We start from the raw sequence: 22532 nt of genomic DNA, 5'->3' as shown, positions 1-22532 counted from the left end.
CCTCCACTGCCCCGCCCCCACGTCCCCCATCCCCACCCACAACTGCCCCTCGAACCCTGCCCCGCCCATTCTCCCTCCGTCCATTCTCTACGTAGCCCCCATATTTCTGGGACACTGCCCTACCCATCCGTCCCCTCGATCCTCCCATCTGCGCCTCCCCCACTGCCCCTGCCCATATCCTGCCCCATCCTTCCAACCACTCCTCTGCCTCTCAGACCTAGTCCGATCTGTCTTGTCTTCTCTATTTCCACTTACGTCCTTTGCCTCTTCACTGGCGCTAGGATCCTCCCCGGCCCCTTGGCTTCCATTCTCAGTTCCCCCTCCGTCCTGTCCGGCCCACTGACCCCGGCGCACCCCACAGTCCCTAGGACCCTTCACCCTACTCCCTTCCCCACCCGTGGTTTTTTGCACCACACTGCCCCTCCGATCATCCTTGGCCCTCTATCCTCCGGTCACTTCTCATTCTCCACCCCCCATACTGCTCCTCCCCCCAGCCCATCCCGGTCCTTCTCTGTGCCCAGTCTCTCACAGCCTCCTTTACCTGCTCCGCCTATCTTCTGCCCTATTCTCCCACCCCTTCCCATGCTGCCCACCCACCTCCCCCACTCACTATTTCCGCTCCGTCCCACCCCCTCTGACTCTGTACCTAGGTCCTCCCAGTCCCCCTCAAACCCCAGCTGCGGGGTTTGCTCTGTGTGGCTTGCTGGCTTGGAGTCTTCTTGTGTCGTCTGTCTCCTTACCCCGTCCTGACTGACACAGATCCACTTATCTGCCCCGAGCGCTTCGGGAGGCCGACCACCTGTCCCTGCTCCGCATTCTGCTCTTTAAGCACGAAATAACTTTCTACCCTAGGCACTTTCTGAACCTAGACAACTCCAGGATCCCCCCTCCACCACTCCCGCCCAGTCCTCTCCACTTGCAGAGTGCTTTCTCCCTCTTGGCTCCTCTTGGAGTTTTCCTACTACTTCCCAGGCCACGCTTCCTCTACTCCTTGGCTTGCCCATCTTCCTCTTCTATTTTTCAGGTCACACTCCCTGTCAGGCCTCAGCTAGCCCGTCCTTCTTCCTGGCCTCTTTTGTTAGCTGCCTCAGGCTTGGGTTTATTCGTTGCTCGACTAACCAGAGATCTGGAATTGTCCTTGTTCTCCCCCACCACTATCCCATCCCGGATGCTCTCTAACTACCACTAAGTTTGCACTCTTGCCCCCCATAACCACTATGAGGCTCTTTAAGAAGTCGCTGCTTTCTTCCTTGTCAGCTAGATAAACTTAAGTCACTAGTCATGCTCCCTCCCACTGTGCCTTCAGGAAAATTGATGCTTCCTCTTGCCACGGGGACTTTTTACATCTGTCCTTTCTAACCATTCACGTGATGTGTGTGTGCGTGCGCGCGGGCATGCGCGTGCATTCTCTTGTGTCTGGGTGCTGATAGAGACCAGGGACCATAGCTGTCTTTGGCTACTTTGTGGTTTCTTCTTTCTTCCACCCTTCTCCATACCTTTCCCTCCACTCTTTCAACCCTTTAACTAGATAAGAGAGAAAACTGGATAGAGAGTGAAAGAAAAAGGAAAGAGATCCCTGAATAAAGTCAGGGGCTGGAAAGAGGTGACATTGTTATTAGACCTTCCTGCTGATTAAGGGCATTGAGTTCCTTGGGGCAAGTTTGAGCTTTGCTGTCAAGAGATCTAATTTCTTCTTTGTGCACAACCTGCAACCAACAACAACCAACAGCCGACCCCGCTTCTCAGGACCCTAGCATGTATACACCCTCTGAGATGTCCCCAGAATGCCAAATGTCACACAATTGCATACATTATCTGCAGCTGGCAAAGCCACATCCTGCCAGAGCACAAGGCAAATCTTAGCTGCTGTGGACGATCTGAAGCACCTCCCAGATCCCACGCTTGGGATTACAGCAAAAACATATTCTTAGAATTCTATTTCTGTGTTTTCTAAAGGGACCGAAACTCCAGAATTCTCACAGGTGACTCTCCTATTATTTCTTGAGACAATATCTCATTGAACTTGAAGCACATGGGATTTCCACAAAACTCACGTGGTCAACGAGCCCCACATACTCTGTCTCTGCTTTCCCAGAACTAGAATTGCCACTATATGGGATCCAACTCAGCTGCAGCTGAGGTCCTCAGGCAGCAAGCATGCTGTTGCATGCAGTCTTTCCAGCCTCCACTTCTGCCATCTTACCTAGTAAAGGCTTCCTCCACGGATGGTAAGGCAGCATGTTTTCTCCAGGGAGACATTCCTTATAGTCCTTTGTTACATCCAGAAGTGGTGCAAGAAACCCAGGGTGTGAAGAAAACCCAGAAGCTTAAGGTAGGGGTCAGGCTGCACCAGGTTAGCCCTGAATAAGATGAGGTCTGGCATGGAGAGGTGGCTCAGCTGTTAAGACCACTTGCTGCTCTTTCAAAGGTTCCCAGCATTAATAGGGCAGGCAGTTCGCCACCGTCTGACAGTTTCCAGGCGAGGGAGAAGGTGATGACACCCCCTTCTGGCGTCTCTGAGTACTGCATGACATGGTACACTCAACCAAGCAGACAAAACACATATTAAAATAAAAGTAAAAAATGGCTCAGTAGGCTAAAACTAGGTTCCCAACCACCCTCAAAATTAAATAAATAAAAATAAAACAGTCCTGAGACTTACTGGATGGTTTAGAGGACAGCCAACTGGCATTAAAATGAAAGGAGAGCATTGATTAGCCTTGTCTGGGGCAGGACTTAGGAGAATGAGACTCTTGCCACAGCTTTCACTCACAGTACCCTAGGAAAACACGTGGGAGTTCTAAGAGAGGGCCCCACTTCTAATCTATGTTGTAAAAAGTGGCTATAGGGCTGGAGAGATGGCTCAGAGGTTAAAAGCACTGACTGCTCTTCCAGAGGTCCTGAGTTCAATTCCCAGCAACCACATGGTGGCTCACAACCATCTGCAATGGGGTCTGATGACCTCTTCTAATGTGTCTGATGACAGCTACAATGTGCTCATATACATAAAATAACTAAGTCTTTCTTTTAAAATGTGGCTGTAAATTGAAACTAAATAATAAGGAAATGGACCAGAGATTCGAACACATAACTTACCAAAGGGGAATGTCAAATAAATTAGCACATTGAAAAAGGGGTGGGATAGGGACTAGAGGTAGGGGTTGGTTCAGTAAAGGCCAGACCTTTCTTCTCATGTTTTTAAGTCTGTCTCCAAGGAGGGTAGAGACTAGATCATTAGGGCTTGTTGGCTTCCAGCCTAGGGAAGAAACTGATATCCCTACAATCAGGGAGAGACTATGCCTCAAAGAATAGGTGGGAAGTTATAGAGAAGGGAACTTGAAGCCCCTTTCTGGCTTCTACATGCAGAGGCACACACACCTTACACACACACATGTACCATATTCACACATATGTGTGGTAATTTGAATAGGCTTGGCCCATGGGAAGTGGCATGATTAGGAAGTGTGGCCTTGTTGGATGTAAATATGGGCTTGTTGGAGGAAGTCTGTCACTGTAGGGGTAGTCCTGGAGGTCTCCTTCAATGTTTATGCTCTGCCCAGTGCAGAAGAGAGTCTCTTCCTGGCTGCGAAGATGTAGAACCCTCAGTTCCTTCTCCAGCACCCTGCTGGTCTGCATGCTGCCATGCTTCCTGTCATAATGATAATAGACTGAACCTCTGAACTGTAAGCCAGCCCCAATTAAATGCTTTCCTTTATAAGAATTGCCTTGGGATTCTCCAACATATAACAAGGACACATACTCCATTATGTTCATAGCAGCCTTATTTATAATAGCCAGAAGCTGGAAAGAACCTTGATGTCCTTCAACAGAGGAATGGATACAGAAAATGTGGTACATTTATACAATGGAGTACTACTCAGATATTAAAAATGACTACATGAAATTCTTAGGCAAATGGATGGAACTAGAAAATATCATCCTGAGTGAGGTAACCCAATTACAAAAGAACGCACATGGTATGCACTCACTGATAAGTGGATATTAGCCCCAAAGCTTGGAATACCCAAGATACAATTCACAAACCACATGAAGCTCAAGAAGAAGGCAGACCAAAATGATGATGCTTCAGACCTTCTTAGAAGGGGGAACAAAAATGCTCATAGGAGGAAATATGGAGACAAAGTGTGGAGCAGAGACTCAAGGAAAGGCCATTCAGAGACTGCCCTACCTGGGGATCCATCCCATATACAGACACCAAACCCAGACAATATTGTAGATGCCAAAAAGTGCATGCTGACAGGAACCTGATATAGCTGTCTCCTGAAAGGCTCTGCCAGAGCATGACAAATACAGAGGTGAATGTTCACAGTCAACCATTAGAACCCCAATGAAGGAATTAGAGAAAGGACTGAAGGAGCTGAAGGGGTTTGCAACCCCATAAGAAGAACAACAATATTAACCCACCAGACCCACCAGAGCTCCCAGGGACTAAACCACCATCCCAAGAGAACACAGGGATGGACCTATGGTTCCAGGCACCTATGTAGCAGAGGATGGCCTTGTTGGGCATCAATGGGAGGAGAGGTCCTGTGAAGACTCAATGCCCCAGTGTAGGGGAATATCAGGGCAGGGAGGAGGGAGGGAGTGGGTAGGTGGGTGAGGGAACACCCTCATAGAAGCAGGGGGGGGTGTGGGATAGCGGGTTTCTGGAGGGGAAGCTGGGAAAGAGGATAACATTTAAAATGTAAATTAAAAAAAATCCAGTAAAAGAAAAAAAGAGTTGCCTTGGTCATGGTGTCCCTTCATAGCTAACTAGGACAGTATGTATCTGGGTGAATAGAAAATAAGCTGAGACTGCTGAGGTCCCTAGCTTGTGACACTATTTTGAAGGCCGTGAAGCTTGGCTAGAAGAGGGTCATCGCTAGGGGTCGATTTTGGAAGGTTGTAAATATCCCCTGGTTTTAACTGCTGCCACGTGCTCCCACTGCCATGGCTTCCGGCCTATGATGGACGGAAATCTTCCTGAGACTAGGAGCCAATCAAACCTCCCCTCTTTTAAGATGGTTTTGTCAAGTATTTTGGCTGCAGTAATGCAAAAGCAGGACTGATCATGGAGGCACGCAACGGGACACTAATACATTTTAGCCTCGTAAAATAGCTAAAAGGGGTGTGTGTGTGTGTGTGTGTGTGTGTGTGTGTGTGTGTGTGTGTGTGTGTGTGTGTGTGTATGTGTGTGTGCACATGCACGGATATGCTGGGGACCAAGTGTTCAAACATATGCGCCTAAGGGGGACCGTTCTCTTTCAAACTACACAGAGGGTTAGAATTCATAATGGCAGAGGGGAGGTAGCAGGTGACAGGCAACAGGAGCTACAGCTGAAAGCATCCTGGAGATGGAATGAGTCTTTTGAAACCTCAAAACCCACCTCTGTGACACACCTCTTCATTGGTCCCAAACAGATTCATTAACAGGGGACTCAGCATTTAAACATATGAGCCTATGGGGCCATTCCCATTTGAACTACCTGGGAGATTGGGTACAGCTAGGCTGACTATCCACTGCATCTTGCTACTTCCCTGATCTTGTTGACGTCTGACTCACTAATACACACACACACACACACACACACACACACACACACACACACAAAAGTTCTCTTCATTGCTGATGGCCACTAAAATGTTTCTGCAATTGCTCTGAGTTAACTTCTTGCTAAGGTCTGCGGCTCATTCTGATATAGGTGGAGGCTTCCTTAGAAGTAATCTCCCTACTGAGTGTGTTAGAGTTAGCTGCATATAAATATGCATGTGTGAAAAGACAATACATAGGGCCTTACTCGTGCTCCTCCAGAACTCTGCGGCAGAGAAGCAGTTGGTCTGATGTCATTGACCCAGAGCCTGCCCCCTCTTATCTAGCACCCAGTTTTGGTTATCTAACACCCAGTTTTAAGCTCCTTTAGTCATCCTCCTACTTGACCCAGATTCTGCCCTTACTTTTCCTTTGAACCTCAGCTTCTGTTTTCACATGTGAACAACTTACAGTTTTCCTGAGGGGGCCTTTCCTCTGAGAACTTCTGTATCAGTATGGTACATTCATCTTTTGTGTCTGGCTTCTTTTGCTCAATCTTCGAGAGTCACTCATGTTATTCTCCTCACTGGCAATCTTTCTAGGCTGTTGTCTGCTCGGAATATTTTAGTATACCATTACTGTTGGCTTGGCACCCAGGAGAAGTGTTCTTGGTTGCCCAGAAGAAGAAACAGTATGGAAGAGATGGCTCAGTAGTTACGAGCACTGGCTGCTCTTCTAAAGGTCTGAGTTCAATTTCCAGCAACCACATAGTGGCTCACAACCATCTGTAATGGGATCTGGTGCCTTCTTCTGGTGTGTTTGAAGACAGCTCCATATATATATATATATATATATATATATATATATATATATAAAGTAAATCTTAAAAAAAAAAAAAAGAAAAGAAAAAACAGTATAGGCAACTGTGTCTAGCTGCTTTCTCTCTGTCCTGCAGTAGCAGCAGGCTGAGGAGTAGGGATGTGTGTCTCTAGGATCTGGGTCTTAATACCAGATGTTGTCTCAGTCTCTGGGGAGATGTGAACAAATGTATTTAGCCTTGATAGGTCTCCAACCGCAGACCAAAACAATGATTCACCTGACACCCAACTTGGAGAACCAGTGAATTTACTGTGCTTTATTCATGGAGTGATAGGCGAGGGGATGTATATCAGTAGCATGGATGACTCAAAGCCACTGGATTACTGAAAATGATATCTCATGGAGGTTGCTACTACCTCCAGAGATGGGAGAGCCACCTATGGGAGGCTTGGCTAACTTGGAGAGTTCCCTTGGCCGGAGATCATTCACTGCCACTATGACCTTGGGGTAGGGACTTGGTGGATTTTGACAAGTCTCAGCTTTCCTGAACTGGATCTTGTTTACCACCCAGATCTCTTCTCCTTGAAGGAGGGGGATGTTTGTCTGGAGGATGTCCTGGCTAGTTCTATGCCAACTTGACCAAAATGTCTGAGAGGAAGGAACTTCAATTGAGAAGACGCTTCTAGAAGACTCAGCTGCAGGCAAGCAAACCTTAATCAGTGCTCAGTGGAGGAGGGTCCAGCCCACTGTGGTTAGAGACACCTTGGCATGGTAGTCTCAGGTTCTATAAGAAAACAGACTGAGTGGATAATAAGGAACAAGTCAGCAAACAGCACTCTTCCACGGCCTCTGCCTCAGCTTCTGCCTCTAGGTTCCTATTTGGCTTGAGTGTCCGCCCTGACCTACTTCATGATGAACTATGATGGGAAGGTGGAAGCAAAATGGACTCTTTTCTTCCCAAGTTGCTTTGGTCATGGTGCTTCATGATGGCAATGCTCACCCTGAGAGGAGATTGCTATATTACCCATGTCGGCCTACCTGCCTATCTCCACCAGCCTGAAACAGAGGCGGCAGCCTCTTTCTAGCTTACACGCTGCACCACAGCCTTGTGCGCAGCACTTGTCCATCAGACAGACCCTGCAGTTTGGTCAGCTTCAGGGATGCTCATACCATCTAAGATGAAGTCTAAAGGTATCTTGGGTTCAAGGCCCAGCCTGTTTTCTAGGTTTTCCTGACTGGGTTTGTTATACCAAACAAACAAACAAACAAACAAACAAACAAACAAACACCACAGATATTTGGGGCTAAAAGAAATGTGAGGGAGCCATAGAGATGGTTTAGCAGTGAAGGTGGCTGTGCCAGGTCTGAGGACCTAAGCTTGATACCTGGAATCCCCATGGTAAAGGGAGAGAACCAACTCTCACAAGGTGTCCTCTGACCTCCATATTCTTGTTAAGGCGCCACACACACACACACACACACACACACACACACACACACACACTCACACACACACTCAAATATTAACTCAAAAGTGTGTTGAGAGTTAAAATGGAGAAGCAGGGACAGTAAAGATAAGAAATGAAAGGCACGGAAGCTGGATAACAGATAGACAAGCTGACCAGATAAGGGCTCTGAGAACAAAGTCAGTATACAAAGGCCAGTTGATTCCTCCCAACATTCCCCGACTTGGGGAATATATACAGTATACTGTTGCCCTTTTCCATACTGTTCCTGATGCGGCTAACTGTAATTGGTCAAACTGTAATTAAGAATGTCTTCTAGCAAGAGGCTGCCACTTATTCCAGAAACAACCCCTTAGATCACCCCATAGACTGGAGGTAGCTGAGAGTAACTGCAGCTATGTCTCAGTAAGTGGGATAAGAGTTAATTCTCTCTGGACACTGAAGGGGAGGACTCGTGGTAAAAGAGACGGGTCATACGAACACAGGAACACATAGAATGCAGTCTGACGTCTAGCCGACTGAGCTAAGGGCAGAGGCCAGCAAGATCTTCGTGGCATGCAACTAGCAATGCCAGCTAGGGCCAGTGGATAGGCAAACGTTAGAACATAGACTTCTTGTGGGGCCACTCCCCCAGCTGGCAAGCAATGTATATGTGGCATATGGGCACATGCATGGTTGATCCATGGGGACTTGTATAGTGCCCTCTCGTGAAATGCTTAGAGAACTGTCCAATCTCAATATCAGCTGCTTCTGTCTTTGCTTTCTGCCACAAGTCCTATAAAAAGCTGCTAGACACGGGATAATAGAGACTGAAGTGGCCACCACCTGTAGCCAGGCAGGACTTTCAGAGGAGGAAGAGGGACATCTACCCACGAAACCTTCAACCCTTTATCTTGTTTACAAGATGTGCAGAGATAAATATGGAGCATTGTAGGCTGTTGTCATTATGCAGGTGAAGGCAGGTACAGGATAGAAGGAGACCTGTCATTAAACGAGAAGGAAGTTTAGAGAGAAAAGTTTTAGGGATGCAGAGGAGACAGGAGCAAGGAGGAAGGAGCTGAGAGAACATGGCGGTGGGTGTTAAGATTCCTCTCTGCACATATTACAGGTTGTTATGACTGTTCTTAAGGCATGGATGTGTACAGGATTTTGTGTTATCTAGATGGGCAAATTGTATCTTATCAATTGGATCAGAAAAAAAAAAAAAAAAAGCTGCTAGACAAATCGCCCAGTGCTGTTCTTTATCTTGAGGCTCCCTCTAGAGTTTTTGTCTTCTTCTGGAGCTCTCCTTTCTGCCATAAATCTTTTTCTTAAAGAATTATTTTATGTAGATGAGTACACTGTACCTGTCTTCAGACATATCACAAGAGGGCATCAGATCCCATTACAGATGGTTGTGAACCACCATGTGGTTGCTGGGATTTGAACTCAGGACCTCTTGAAGAGCAGCCAGTGCTCTTAACCACTGAGCCATCTCTCCAACCCTCTGCCATAAATCTTAAAAAATATTTTTTAGATCTTATTAAAATTTGTATGGGTACTTCACCTACATGTATGAATGTGTACCGTGTGTGTGCGCACGCACACACGCACACACGAGAGAGAGAGAGAGAGAGAGAGAGAGAGAGAGAGAGAGAGAGAGAGAGAGACCCATGAAGATCAAAAGGAGGCACTGGACCCTTTGGAATTGGAGTGACAGATGCTTGTGAGCTATCATGTAGGTGCTGGGACTTGAACCCAGGTCATCTGGGAAAGCAGCCAGTGCTCTTAACCACTGAACCATCTCTCTAGACCCTCTATGCAAATCTTTAATTTTTTACCCTTAAGCTTTTTTCTTTTATGTTTTGTTAAAGACTTATTATGGGTATCTATGTTTTTCTGTGTGGGTTATCTGCGTGTGAGTGTAGCTGCTTGCAGAAGTCTGAAGAGGCCGTTGAATTGTGGAGCCAGAGTTAGAGGTGATCATTAGCCACCCTATCAAGTGTCCTCTGTAAGGGTGGGATACTTTAACCACAGTTCCTGAGATTTCTTTCTATAATGATGCCTTTCCAAAAGTAGCCTTTGTCCGTGGATTTCATTTTTTGGGTACTTGAGACCAGGAACTGGAACTAACTCCGTGTTATGCACACTTGAGATGAGAAAGTCTGGCCCTACTCTCAGAAGAACTTTATTTGTCTGTTTCTCCTATTCAGTCTCAGGACTCCAGGTTCCCCCTTACAGATCTCCTTCCTTAGATGCCCTGTTGGAGTCTTCACTTTTCCCTCAGGAAGATGATTCACCTTCAGGATGGCTAGACTATCTAGGGTGGTGATTCTTAACCTGTGGGTTTCAGTCCCTCTGGAGGTTGAATATCAGACATCCTACATATCAGATACTTACCTTATTATTCATAGCAGTAGCTAAATTATAGCTTTGAGGTAGTCAGGAAATCATTTTATGGGTGGGGGTCACCACAACATGAGGAACTGTATTAAAGGATTGCAGCGCTAGGAAGGTTGAGAACGACTGGTTTAGGGCAAGTAGGACTTGCTGGAAGGACCTGGGAAGCCTAAACTGAGAGATGACTAGGCCATGCCTGGTGGACACTGTGTTGGGTTTTTGCTCAAGGTCTATCTTCTCTCATGGTTTGGAGAGATCTCTAGCCATGTCTCTGAGGGGCTTTCTAGATTAGGTTAACTGAAGTAGGAAGGCCAATCCTAATTGATCCAACCAACACCAAAACAGGACAAAACCAGTTGAATATTAACATCCACCACTCTCGACTTTCTGTGAATGTGATGCTGGTAGAAGAGTGCTTCTCTCCTGGCGATAGGCTTCTCTTGCCACAGTGTATTGTTTTCCCTCACATGTAAGCCAGAACTGTAGCCCTTTCTCCATTAAGTTGCTTCTGGTCAGGTACATTGTTACAGGGACCAGACAAGTTAATGTTACATCCTGATTGCTGGGAAAGTCAGAAGGATCAGCTCAGAGAAACTTTGCTCAGCTCCTCTTGTGCCTACCTTGTTTGCCCCAACGCTAGTCTGGCTCAGCCTTGAAACAGTGACAGTGTCCATTTGCTAACCTGACCAGTAGATTTTAACTAGGGTCCATTTTAAACTCCAGAGTAAGAATAGTGAGGGGGTATGGGTAGTTCTCATAGCAGCCAGTGAGCTGCTTTAAAAGGGATACACACTTCAACTTTGTGGTCCTTCATTTATTTCTGGACCTTTTGGCTCAAAAATTTGACAATTATCAGTTGATAATGTCATTATTTTTGGTTGGCCCCAAACTGTGCCCTCTAGTCCACGCACATGGGAGAATTCTGGGCTCCGGGTCCAGGTGCAGATTTGACCCTAATTTTCAGGCGTTTCTGTGGAATGAAGAGCATTGGACTAATATTGTCTCACTTTTCATATAAAATCCATTCAAAGGGAAACATCTTTTCCAGGATGTGTTTATTGATGGAGAACTCTGCTGGAAAGCTGACAAGGGGAGAGAGGAGAAAGGCCTGGCCACAGCTCTGCCACAGTCCCTGATCACAAGCGCGGCTCCACAGTCACCACGCGGGATTCCCTTCCTCCCTCCTGGCTTTCTCCGCCAGCTACCTTTTCCTTGCCTCAGCCTCATCCTCTTTAGCAGCCAGCATTGTAAGGAGTTTCGGGTCTTGCATCTGGCCATCCTTGTCTGGGGCAAGTAGAATGTACTTTCGAAGCTTCCTGCTTTTGAATTGTCTCCTCTGAAGACATAGGTCAATGATGGCAAAAAAGGCAGCAACTCCCATAAGGATCTAGGAAAACAAATGGCTGTTTACTTTTTTGGGGTTGTACCTAGAAGGAAGGCACAGAGGCCCTCCCTTGCCTTTTATCAGAGGTGATGGACAGTGTACCCCTCAAACTTCCTGATCCTGGGCCCTAGGTGTACCCCTCTCCCCAGTTTCATGCCCGGTGACCCATCCCTTTTCTTTTCTTTTGGCACACATGAAGGTCACAGGTAACTTGGCTAAGTTCCTCCACACCACCTTAAAAAAAATGTGTCTTCATCGTTAGAAACTTTTATCGACTTCTTAAATTAGTTTTGACCCCAAGTTTTTTTGTTTGCTTGAGACAGGGTCTCATACACCCCCGATTGGCCTTGAACTCACTATTGAACTAAGAATGACTTTGAACTTCTTCCTCCTGAGTGCCAGCACTATAAACAAACATGAGGCACTAAGATAGGTTTTTGCAGTGCGGTAAATCAATCAAGGCTAGCATTCTCCAGGATGAGCTCCCTCCCAGCCCCTGACCCTAGGATTTGTTTGACAGTGATTTGAGGAAATCCACAGCTCAGCAGAAAACACCTTACCATAGCGGTCATGTAGGGCATTGGTAATTCTCGTCTCGCTTCATTAGCAAAGGCTATACCACCTAAGAGAAATATGGTAGCAAACAGGTCGTTCATGAGATCCTGAAAGTGGGAGAGAGAAGCTGGTCTTAGATTGGTGTGCCCCGTCAACCCTGGAAACAGCACTGTCTCCTCCATGGAACCATTTTCTTATTTTATTTTCTAAAAGACTTATTTATATGAGTACACAGTTGCTCTCTTCAGAAGAGGGCATCAGATCCTATTACAGATGGCTGTGAGTCACCATGTGGTTGTTAGGAATTGAACTCAGGACCTCTGGAAGAGCAGTCAGTGCTCTTAACCACTGAGCCATCTCTCTGGTTCACGGAACCATTTTCAAATGCCTCCCTCTCCCTGATCATTTAACATAAAACATATAAAGGCAAATGAACTTCTGACCAGGCAGGTCAACCAGTCACTCCCTGCTGGCTCCTGTGAGTGGAGCACAAAGTCTAAACTTAACTGGCACAGCCCTCAGGAGACATGAGATACCATCTGGTCTACATAATCAGCTATCTGGTGCCCATCAATAATCATGTAAGTGAATGCATAGCCAGGTCACTTCCTGCACCTCTGTTGGGCTCCTCCCCTCATCATCTCTGTTCTCTCCTCTCAGGGCCTTTCATGAGCAGTGCTGCTGGCAGGACGTTCTTTCCCTCTGACTTAGCACTGGGAGCCTTGCAGCTCCCTCTTACCCCAGCCCCTGCCTCACCCCTGGACCACCTTCTGGGATGGCTTGTTCCTTCATTAACTCTTTTTCCCTTGGGGCATCTGGTCTTCTCTTACTGCATACAACCTTTCTTCTCCCAACACAGAATGTATGGGCGGTGATAAAATAAAGAGAATAAAAAGCAAAACAAAGCCCAGAATTTCTATGTGTTTGTACCCATTGTCCCATTTTTTTTTTTACTTTTTTTTTTCAGAAGGTCTAAATATTAATTTGTTTTTAACTTTAGGGGGATGTACAATCTTCTTGCCAATATCCCTACATACTCTCATTGAATACTCTGTCCAATTGTATTTTAAAAGAAAAGAGTTGTTTAATTTATATTTTATGTGTATAAGTGTGTTGCCTGTAATGAATGGAGTCCTAACAAATCTGCTCAGTGCCCAAGGAGGCCAGGAGAGAACACCGGCTTCATGGGAGTTAGACTTCCTGCAGTTTGGGAGCTGCTTGGGTGCTGGGACCCTAACCCAGCTCCCCTGCAGGAGCAGCCAGGGCTCTGAACTGCTTCACCATGACTCCAGCTCCTGCCCTAGTCGTCTTCTTCAATGCCACCTCTGTCTTACACAAGTCACAGGATGTATAGAAGTCTGGATCCTCTGAGTCTGCATTAGTCTGCTCAGCACACCATTATGAAATGCTATAGACTAGGTACCTCAAACAACACATGCTCATCTTCTCAGCGTTCTTGGGGCGGGAGGACCAAGATCCATGGACCAGAAAATCCGGTCTCTGCTGAGAGTCTTCTGCCTGGCTGGAGACAGCTGTCCTTCCCTCTATCCTCATATGACCTTTCATTGGACAGAAGATGCTACTGTCTCTTCTTGTAATGATATTAATAATCGTTTTACATCAGGGTCCCAACTTGGTGCTTTCTGTTTTCTCTTTCTGGCTCCCTCGAAGGCCCAGTCTCAGGATATGAATTCACGGAGGACACAAACATTCAACTTGTAACAATTCCATTAGTTAAATCCTGATCTAGCCCCAAAGCTTTGTGGTAAATCAGGTGTCTTTTAATTAACTCATGGTAGTTATAAACTATGGCTTCATTATATTTTCCTACATGTATATAAAGTATTTCAAACATGTTCCAGGCCCTTCTCCCTGTCACCTTCTCTTTGTGCTTCTTATTCTGGATACTCTGCTCCTCCCAACTATCCCCACCTTCTCCTCCTTTGTGTGTGTGTGTGTGTGTGTGTGTGTGTGTGTGTGTGTGTGTGTGTGTGTGCCCATGCGCGCCTTCATGCTCGTATGCAAGCCTGGGCCCCAGTGAAGAGGTCAGTGAGGGTGGTGTGGGAGCAGGGGTGGGGATGTGTATACAGAAGCGAGGTATCTTACCAATGGCTACAAGCTGAAGAAAATGTCTGTTCTTTCTGCATCAATCCTGTGACTACATACAAATCTTTTAGGTTAGCCCCTGAACCTTCCATGGAGGGTGTTAATGGGCCAGATCGAGTGTATAGAACCACAGCTATTGTGAATTCAAGAGTGTAACAGCTTCGTCAGTCACCTCTGTGCACCAGAGCTCATCTGTCGGCAGTTGTGTCTGCCATCTCTACGGTAAGAACTTCCTACCTGGGATTGCAGCAGATTTCCCAACTCATTAGGTTTCCCTTGATATCCATTCACCAGATTTCATAATCTTGCCATAAAGCTGAACTTGTCTTTCAGCAGGCTTATTCTCAGACACGAGGTAGACTCTGCATGGTGTGAAGGTCACATTTTCTCACTGCTCTCTGCTATCGTGCAGCAGCACTGCTGTTTGGGCCCCGGAAACCTTAGTCACTCATTTGGACCAACTGTGGCTGCAGATTCCTCTGTGTTCTCTCTGAAGAGACTCATGTTACATGGGAGCAATCCTTGTTTCTCCGCCCCGCTCTGCACACACCTGCACACTCTTGTCACATTATACTCAGATTTCAGTTCAATAAGAGACAGGGTCAGCAGGATTGATAAAGAAAGGCTTCACTAAGAAATGCAATGCCGGGTAGACACCTCTTACTAGGATCAGATGAGTCCTTGAAGCCCAGTTTGTCAGGATTCTTACAGAAGCTATTATTGATCATTACCAAATAGTTTTCTGGCAACTTATATTTTTGTTGTCAATATAGAAGAGTACACGTGTATTGATAGAGTTTGAAGACAAAACCATCTTTACATCCCTGATGGATGATGCTTCTCTGTGATAGGCTGCTCCGATGTGCTGCTTGATTTGGTGTGCTAACATTTTATTGAACATTCTAGTCTCTATTTTCAATGTAAGGAAGACCTATGTTTATTTTTATCCTAACATCTGCTTTCAAGGTGGAATCCCTATCACACAGAATATTATACAACCTTTAAAAAGAGAGAGAGAGGAAAGGGAGACCAAGGAAATGGAACGGAAAGACAAGAAGTGAATCTTACACGTGGGATTCTTTTAGCATTTGACAAAAACAACATTTCAAACAAGTGGGGGAAAGATGAATTAATAAAAGAGTAACAGGGTTATGTTGTCAAATTATTTAGTGATTAGGGTAATAAGACAGAAGCCTTGCTTCATGATGCACCCCCAAGGCACCCCAACAGATCAAATCATTTGAATGGAAGAAATAATAAGTTACCTGATGAAAGTTCCATGTACCTATTCATCTGTTTATTTGAGCTGTTTTCGTAAATTATATTTTTCTAGTAAAAAATTAATTTCAACTTTCTTTTATTTTAGCATTAAAGTTTGTTTTCCTCGTGATCTTCTAAAGCTCTTGTTTTCTTTTGATATTTACACTATTTTCTTCACTTTTCCCCCCTTTTTCTGAGTTGTCTCTCTTATTCCTTACCACCACCCAAGGCCCTAGATTTTTCTTCGTTTCCCCCTCCTCTGTCTATTCCTCCTTTTCCTCTGTCATCTCCTGCTTCTCCTCCTCTTCATCTGTCACTTTGCCTTTCTATGGAACCCGGTTGTCCTGGGACTCAGTATGAAGACCAGGGAGATCCATCTGCCTCTACCTCCTGAGTGCTGGAATTTAAAGTGTGGGCCACTGTGGGATGTCGTCATTATGCAGGTGAGGCAGGTACAGGATAGAACGAGGCCTGTCACTGGGCGAGAAGGAAGGATGGGCGGGAGAGAAGTGTGAGGGAAGAGGAGACTGGAGGAGGCAGAAGAAGCCACGAGAGAATATGGAAGTGGATGTTAAGATTCCTCTCTGCCCATTTGCAGGTTGTTATGAATGTTTTTAAGGGATGGATGTGTACAGGGCTTTGTGTGTCTAGGTGAGCAATTATATCTTATCAATCGGATCAGAGGTTATTGTGTTGTGTGTTCTTTCATGTGGCGATTTAAGTTTAAGAGAGTGTGTGGTGGCTGGAGACACTAGGCCACCATGGAATTGGGATGTGTGTGTCTGGCATGGCGGCAACCTGCCTTGGGAACTAGATGGGTAGAGAGATTGCTGCCAGGCTCAGAGAGAGGCCATCGGCAGTGTGAGACACTTTGCTGACTGAGATGGAGATGTACACCAGGCATCTTGGGACACTGTGGTGCTGTATCTAGGGCGGGATAAAAGACGGCCTTTCCAACAGGCCACCAAGCCTGCTAATTTTTATCTTTTTTAAATCCTCACTGTTGATCTTTTTGTCTTCTTTCTTCTTTTTGACTTCTTTCATAGGGTTACCTGTTTTCTTTTTGTTTATTGATTTATTTGAGATAGAGACTCATGTCTCCCTTGCTAGCCTCAAAAATCATTGTGTAGACCAGGATGATCTTGACTTTTGATCTCCCTGCTTCCCTGTGTGAGTGCTAAGATTATAGAAATACACAACTGCATCCAGTTCATGCAGTGCTGAGGATCAAACCCACAAATGTGCACATTAGGCAAGGGCTCCACTAACGGCCTCGTTCTCAGATCCAGTGCTTCCTGCATGTCTTTAATGCCATGTTTTATTTTATCTCGGTATTTTCATCATACAGACACTTAATTTTTTTCCTTTTGAGACAGGGTTTCACGTCGGCACAGGCAAACATAGGTTTAACAACTGGGACACATCTTGGTTTGGGTTATGTATACATTCATGTTTTTAAAAAACTTTTTATTGGAATTTATGTGCATGTTTTGCCAGTATATATGTCTGTGTATCATCTGCATGACTGGTGCCTGCAGGTCCAGAAGAAGATGATGCCAGACCCCCCTAGAACTGGAGTTAAATATGACTGTGAACTGCCATGTGCTAGGAATTGAACCCTGGACCTCTGAAGATCAGCCTGTGCTCTTAACCACTGAGCTAACCACTGATCAAGCTCTCCAGCCCCATACATCCCTCTTATCAATGCATTTGACATCCTAGTTCTCACTTGCATGTACTATACATATATATATATATATATATATATATATATATATATATATATATATATACAGTCCTCTCTGAAGGAAGCACCTAGCAATGTTTTAGCAACCTACGACCCTCACCTACATCAAAGTGCAAATTGGAATAAGTTTCTCCTTCCCTGTTAATGACTTGACAATTTCTACTGAAACTTATTCAGTATTATAAAGAGGGATATGGAAGACTGATCTGGACTAAACTGTTTTTAGGTGCATATGCAATAAGCCAAAACTGAGTGTTCAAAGAGAAACTTTAGGAACTCTGTTATAGTATGAAATATTTTATGTGCCTGGCCCTTTAAATGACCCAATGATCTTGAGTGAGAGTTGGCTCTTGGACTTCTGGAAACAGGAGTGGAGGTCAAAGCCAGCAGAAGCTGAGAGTTAGAGTAGCGGGAGAGGAGTTGGAGAGAGTAGTGGGATTAGGCAGAAGTAGGGTCCAGGAGACAGAAGAATAGGGTCAGAGAAAATAGTTGATGCAGGAAGAAGGAAGTTTGTGTAGGGTAGAGAGGAGAAGAGATTTTGAAGAGTGACAATAAGATGCAGTTGAAAATGGGTTTGGGCTAGCTGACTGAGAAGACAGTTGGTGGCACTTGACACAGGAGAAGCTCTCCTGAGCAGAAAATATTAGGAGACAGATAAAAGAAGAAACCCACAAATAAAGTAGCTACATGAGAATACAAAGACAAAGAATTTAAAAGCAAAAGGCAACATTTTACAAAAAGCTACATTAGCCTCCAATGGGACAGGCTGTTTGAAGGAAAAAGAAACATTAAAAGGCACATGGCCACCATGTGGCTGGGCAGAATGGAAAGCTTGATTTCAAGTGTGATAGAGCTAAAGGCAGGAAAAGAAGAGATGGACACTTTGGAAAAGTGACAGGGTATTTGCTGAAGCTGCTATTGGGACGCCTTCTGCCTGTTTTTGTTTTTTTTTTGTTTTTTGTTTTTTTTTTTTTTTGAAGCAGGTTTGTTTCCTCTCCTTTTCCTCATTTTGGGTGACTTTGTTTATAAAACCCTGACTCGGCAACTGGAAAACAAATGCAAGTGAAAGTAGTGAAAAGACTGGCTGAGCGACTGGAAGAAATGTAGGTGGAGATAGAGAAGCTTAGAAATAAAAAAGAGTATCAAGAAAAGAGAGGACAAATACATTCATTCCCAGGACCTGAATCAGAGGAAGGGAGTTTTCCCCAAGTAGAAAGAATGGAAGGGACGGTGTCAAAGGGGCAGTCAAGTCAATGAAATGAAATGGGGTTAAACCCACAGCATCTTTGGAGGACAGACAGTGCTTGGCCAAAAATACCACCAACAGCATTGCCAGTATTATTCTGCCTGCTAGTGAGGATAATCCACAAGTTTATGATGAAGTAGGATGGCATCTTATAGAAATGAAGGACCTACATTATTTTAAGAAGCCAGCGATGTCTTTGAGATGTACTTACCCCATGTGAAACAAACTCTAAATAATTGGTCTACTCAAAATGGAATTATTATTCCCCAAGACTGGGGGGAATTGATAACAGCTGTCTTCAACTGTGATGGTTGTCATGGTGGAGAGAAGTCAGGAATTTGTAACACGGAAATAGAGCCAGAGGAATTAATAGAGTGAGGGCCCAGTTGATAGGTAAAGGTTATTATGCTGATATACAAGAACAGGTTTAGTTTGAAGACACAATCATAATAATGTGGTTTATCAGCTTTAAGAGATTGGGACAAAGTTGAGGAGTCAGGAAAGAAGTCCACATCATTTATAAAATTTATACAAGGCTCCAGAGACACCTTCACTGATTTTTTTTTTTACAAAGATGGGTCTAAGTAGTAAATAAAATCATATCAGATCCTGACATAAGACAAGTATGATAGAGACCCTAGCATTTGAAAATGCAAATGTGGGGTATAAGAAAAAAGTCATAAGACCACTGAAAGCACAGCCAGTACCTGTAGATGAATGGATAAAGAAAGCAAGTGATATTGGTTGTAATATATACCACCAATCAATAGCTAGAGGGCTCTGATATCAAAAGGCCTTGTGCTTTGATTGTAGGCAATATGGACATTTGAAACAAAATTGCGAACAAGGAAACTTGAAGGGCAATGATTTTTCAAAATGTAAATCAGAAAGAAGTCCCAGGCTTCTAGGAATGTGCAGACAATGTGACAAGGGTTGCCATTGGACCAATGAACATAGGTCCAAGAGAGATATCCAAGGCAATTGCTTGCCGTTGGTAAATAATATGGGGGAAGGGCTAGCTTGAGGCCCCTTGCAGTAACAAGTATGAGTGTTTTCCCACTTGTCATCCAGGAGCTAACAAGCAGGCAAAAACAAACAAAAAACAAAAAAAGTTCAATTAAGTATTGCAGATCTAATGCATGTCACTACGGGCAGTAATGTTCTAGACTTGGCCACAGATAAACATCTTACACTATCTCTCAAATTTCTGTCATAAAATATCTACTGGAATTTATGGTCTTTTGCCCTTAGGGACAGTAGGAGTAGTTTTCGGAAGGAGCAGTTTGACTTCCCCAGGATTCATTGTGTATATGGGAATTATAAAGATTTCAAAAGAGAAATCAAAATAATGGCTTACGTGAAAAGAGAGACGTCGTTTAACATGGGTGATGGAATTGCTCAGCTGTTGCTGTTTCCCTATATCAAAAGCAGAGGTGCTCCAGAAGAAAGACCAGGAGGAAGTACCAGGAAATGTGTGTTCTGGCAAATGGTTGGTAATGATCAAATGCCAAAATTAAGGCCACAAGTAAATGACATTGAAATAGAAGCTTTGGTGGCTACAGAAGCTGACTGTAACCATTTCACCACACAATCCTACAGAAGTCATCATAGGAAGATCTAATTGCATCCTAAAATAAATACTTATAAAACACAAGCAAAGAATACAGACCCTGAGGGATGACTAAATAGCGCTCTGTTAGCTTTAAATTTTCTGAACATTAATGAGAAAGGAACAGCAGCAGCTGAGAGACACTGTGTTATAAACTAAACTGTGGAATTAAGTCAGCCTATATATTGTAAGGCTGTGTTAACATCAGAGTGGAAGTCAGCGATTGTTTTGCATCGGGGATGTGGATTTGTTTATACTTCCCCAGGAAACGAAAACCTGTGGATATCATCAAACTAGCAAAGCTCAGAGTTGAGCAGGAGAGGTCTTCCAAAAACCTTGCCAACTGCCCCAAAAGAGCAAAGACGAGAGCCTGACTGACCAGCAACTGCTTCCCCCTCCCAGGTAGAAAGAAACGTTCAACACTTAGCCTCTGACAGGCGTATGACCAGGACTTTGAACTCCTGGTATACAAAGTCATCCACAATGCAGAACAACCACAGGCCCATGAGCAGGTTTTTAAGGCAGACTGTGCTGAATACCACATCCTGCCCAAACCAGAAGTACAAGTCAAAGGTTCACAGAGCTGGGGACAGAGATTAAGAGAGGAAGTACAAAATGAAAGATGCTGGAAGATAGTCCAGGAGAAAAAAAAGATCCAAGAAGCAATATCCAAATTACAGGGAAGAGAAGCATCACTGGTAGGTTCTTATCTCAGTTGGGAATCTGCTCTGGAGAAAACAGAAAGATCAGACACCTTAGGACCCGGGAAAAGAAATCGGGAAGAACTGAGAAGCAGCTTCAAAACTGCATAATTTATAGCTAAAACAAATGGGGGTAGGATGGGGGAATGCAATAGGAAACATTTTATGTGCCTGGCTCTTTAAATGACCCTATGCTCTTCAGTGATAATTGGTTCTTGGAATTCTGGGATCAGGAGTGGATATAAAAGGCAGCAGAGGCTAAGAGAGTGGTGAGAGAGGAGTTGGAGAGAGAAATGGTAGTGGCTGAAATAGGAGAAGCAGAGCTGAACTAGTGAAGGTAATGTTAGGAGACAGATAAATGAAGAATCCATTAGCAAAAAAAAAAAAAAAAAAACAACCAAAAAAGGAACATTTTTACAAAAAGCTACATTCCATATTTCCCATCTAATGATTATGCATAATTGGGGTTGCATATGATTAAAATCAGATGCATTGTGGGGAAGCAAATGCTTACATAATCCAAGTCTAATAGTCAAACTAGAGAACTTCCCACATTACTCTCTTTGTAACCAAAATTCTCCATCACTTGAACCTCATAAAGGAAGTCTCAAAGGATAACCAAAAAACCCCAACGACTAACGGGGGTCTTGACCTGACACTTCATGTTCACATGATTGACATTTGCTTCATTTTACTATACAGGTTTATGCGGAGTCTTATTTTATTTCCTGAGTCCTAGAATGATATCCCAACAAGATACATGCCAGTAATATCAGAAATAGCTGGTCGTTTATCTCTGAGGACAGCAAAACCTTAGGTTCTTCTCTCTTTGACCCAATGCAGTTAGATTTTGGAAGCATCTCCTGATTGGCTTTCCCTCTGCACCCAGCTTCTCAGCTTGAGCACCAGTACAGGAGCTGAGGTTGTCTTTTTCTCCAGTTTTTATAACATGACTCGCATCACCTTCCTACAATCTTTACTTACCATCATAGGCCAGAAGATGAAGGGAATGTATCTGTGGACCGCAAAGGAGTAGAGGAAGAAGAAGAAAGCGAAGATTGACAATTCCATAGTGAGGAGCAGGGTCAGGACGGGGTGCGTGGCCACTCTTTGGAAACAGATCAGTGCAGTGGTTATTAAGATCTGGATGGAAAAAATACATACACCTGAGGTGTTGCAAGTGCTCTCCCTGCTTTTGAGGAACCACGCCCCCACCTCCAATGGACATGTCAGCTATTCCAATCCAGTTTACCAAACAGAAAGACTTGGTCGCTCCATGTCCCTGCGCCCAGAAGTCTTTATTGCTGTCTTTGAATTCCCACTTGTAGCCTTTGGGCTTCTTGCCACCTTCGGCCATAGTTATTAGCAGCAGTTCTCAGCTTCCTACCGCCCAGCCTTGCCTGCCGTCCCTGAATAGGCCCAGCTCAAGGGAGAGCCTGGTGTCTCCTGACCTGTTCAAGGGAGGCTCTCAACTGACCACTAGAACTACAGAATTCCAACGCTTGCTCTTCATTGGCGCGAGCCCACCTCATCTCGTGCACCAGCAAGGTCTCCTCTGTCCAGCGGGAACCAGGCAGTCCGTGCACCCACACTCACTGAGCCCCACTGGTCCTAGCCAGGCCTTCCTTGAAAAGGAGTAACTGGCTTCTGGCTGTTGCTCCCACTCCCTGGGGTGCTTTCCCTCCAGACCTCCTGGGTCAACCTTGAGTGGAAGTATAACTCGCAACTTT

The 22532-nt window shown here is 44.8% G+C and overlaps 1 protein-coding gene across 1 annotated transcript; it reads right to left on the bottom strand.

Moving 5' to 3' along the window:
• Positions 1-11350: 11350 nt before the first annotated feature.
• LOC116886605 (CKLF-like MARVEL transmembrane domain-containing protein 2B) lies at positions 11351-22159 on the bottom strand. Its single transcript, XM_032888118.1, is given in 4 exon segments — positions 11351-11581; positions 12139-12240; positions 21787-21945; positions 22055-22159. Coding segments are annotated over 4 exon segments (597 nt in total).
• Between the last annotated feature and the right edge of the window lie 373 nt (positions 22160-22532).

Source organism: Rattus rattus, chromosome 17 (genome assembly GCF_011064425.1).
Source record: "Rattus rattus isolate New Zealand chromosome 17, Rrattus_CSIRO_v1, whole genome shotgun sequence".
Classification (NCBI taxonomy): Eukaryota; Metazoa; Chordata; class Mammalia; order Rodentia; family Muridae; genus Rattus; species Rattus rattus.
The sequence above is the reverse complement of the archived record's forward strand: the minus strand, read 5'-3'. Positions and strand labels throughout refer to the sequence as shown.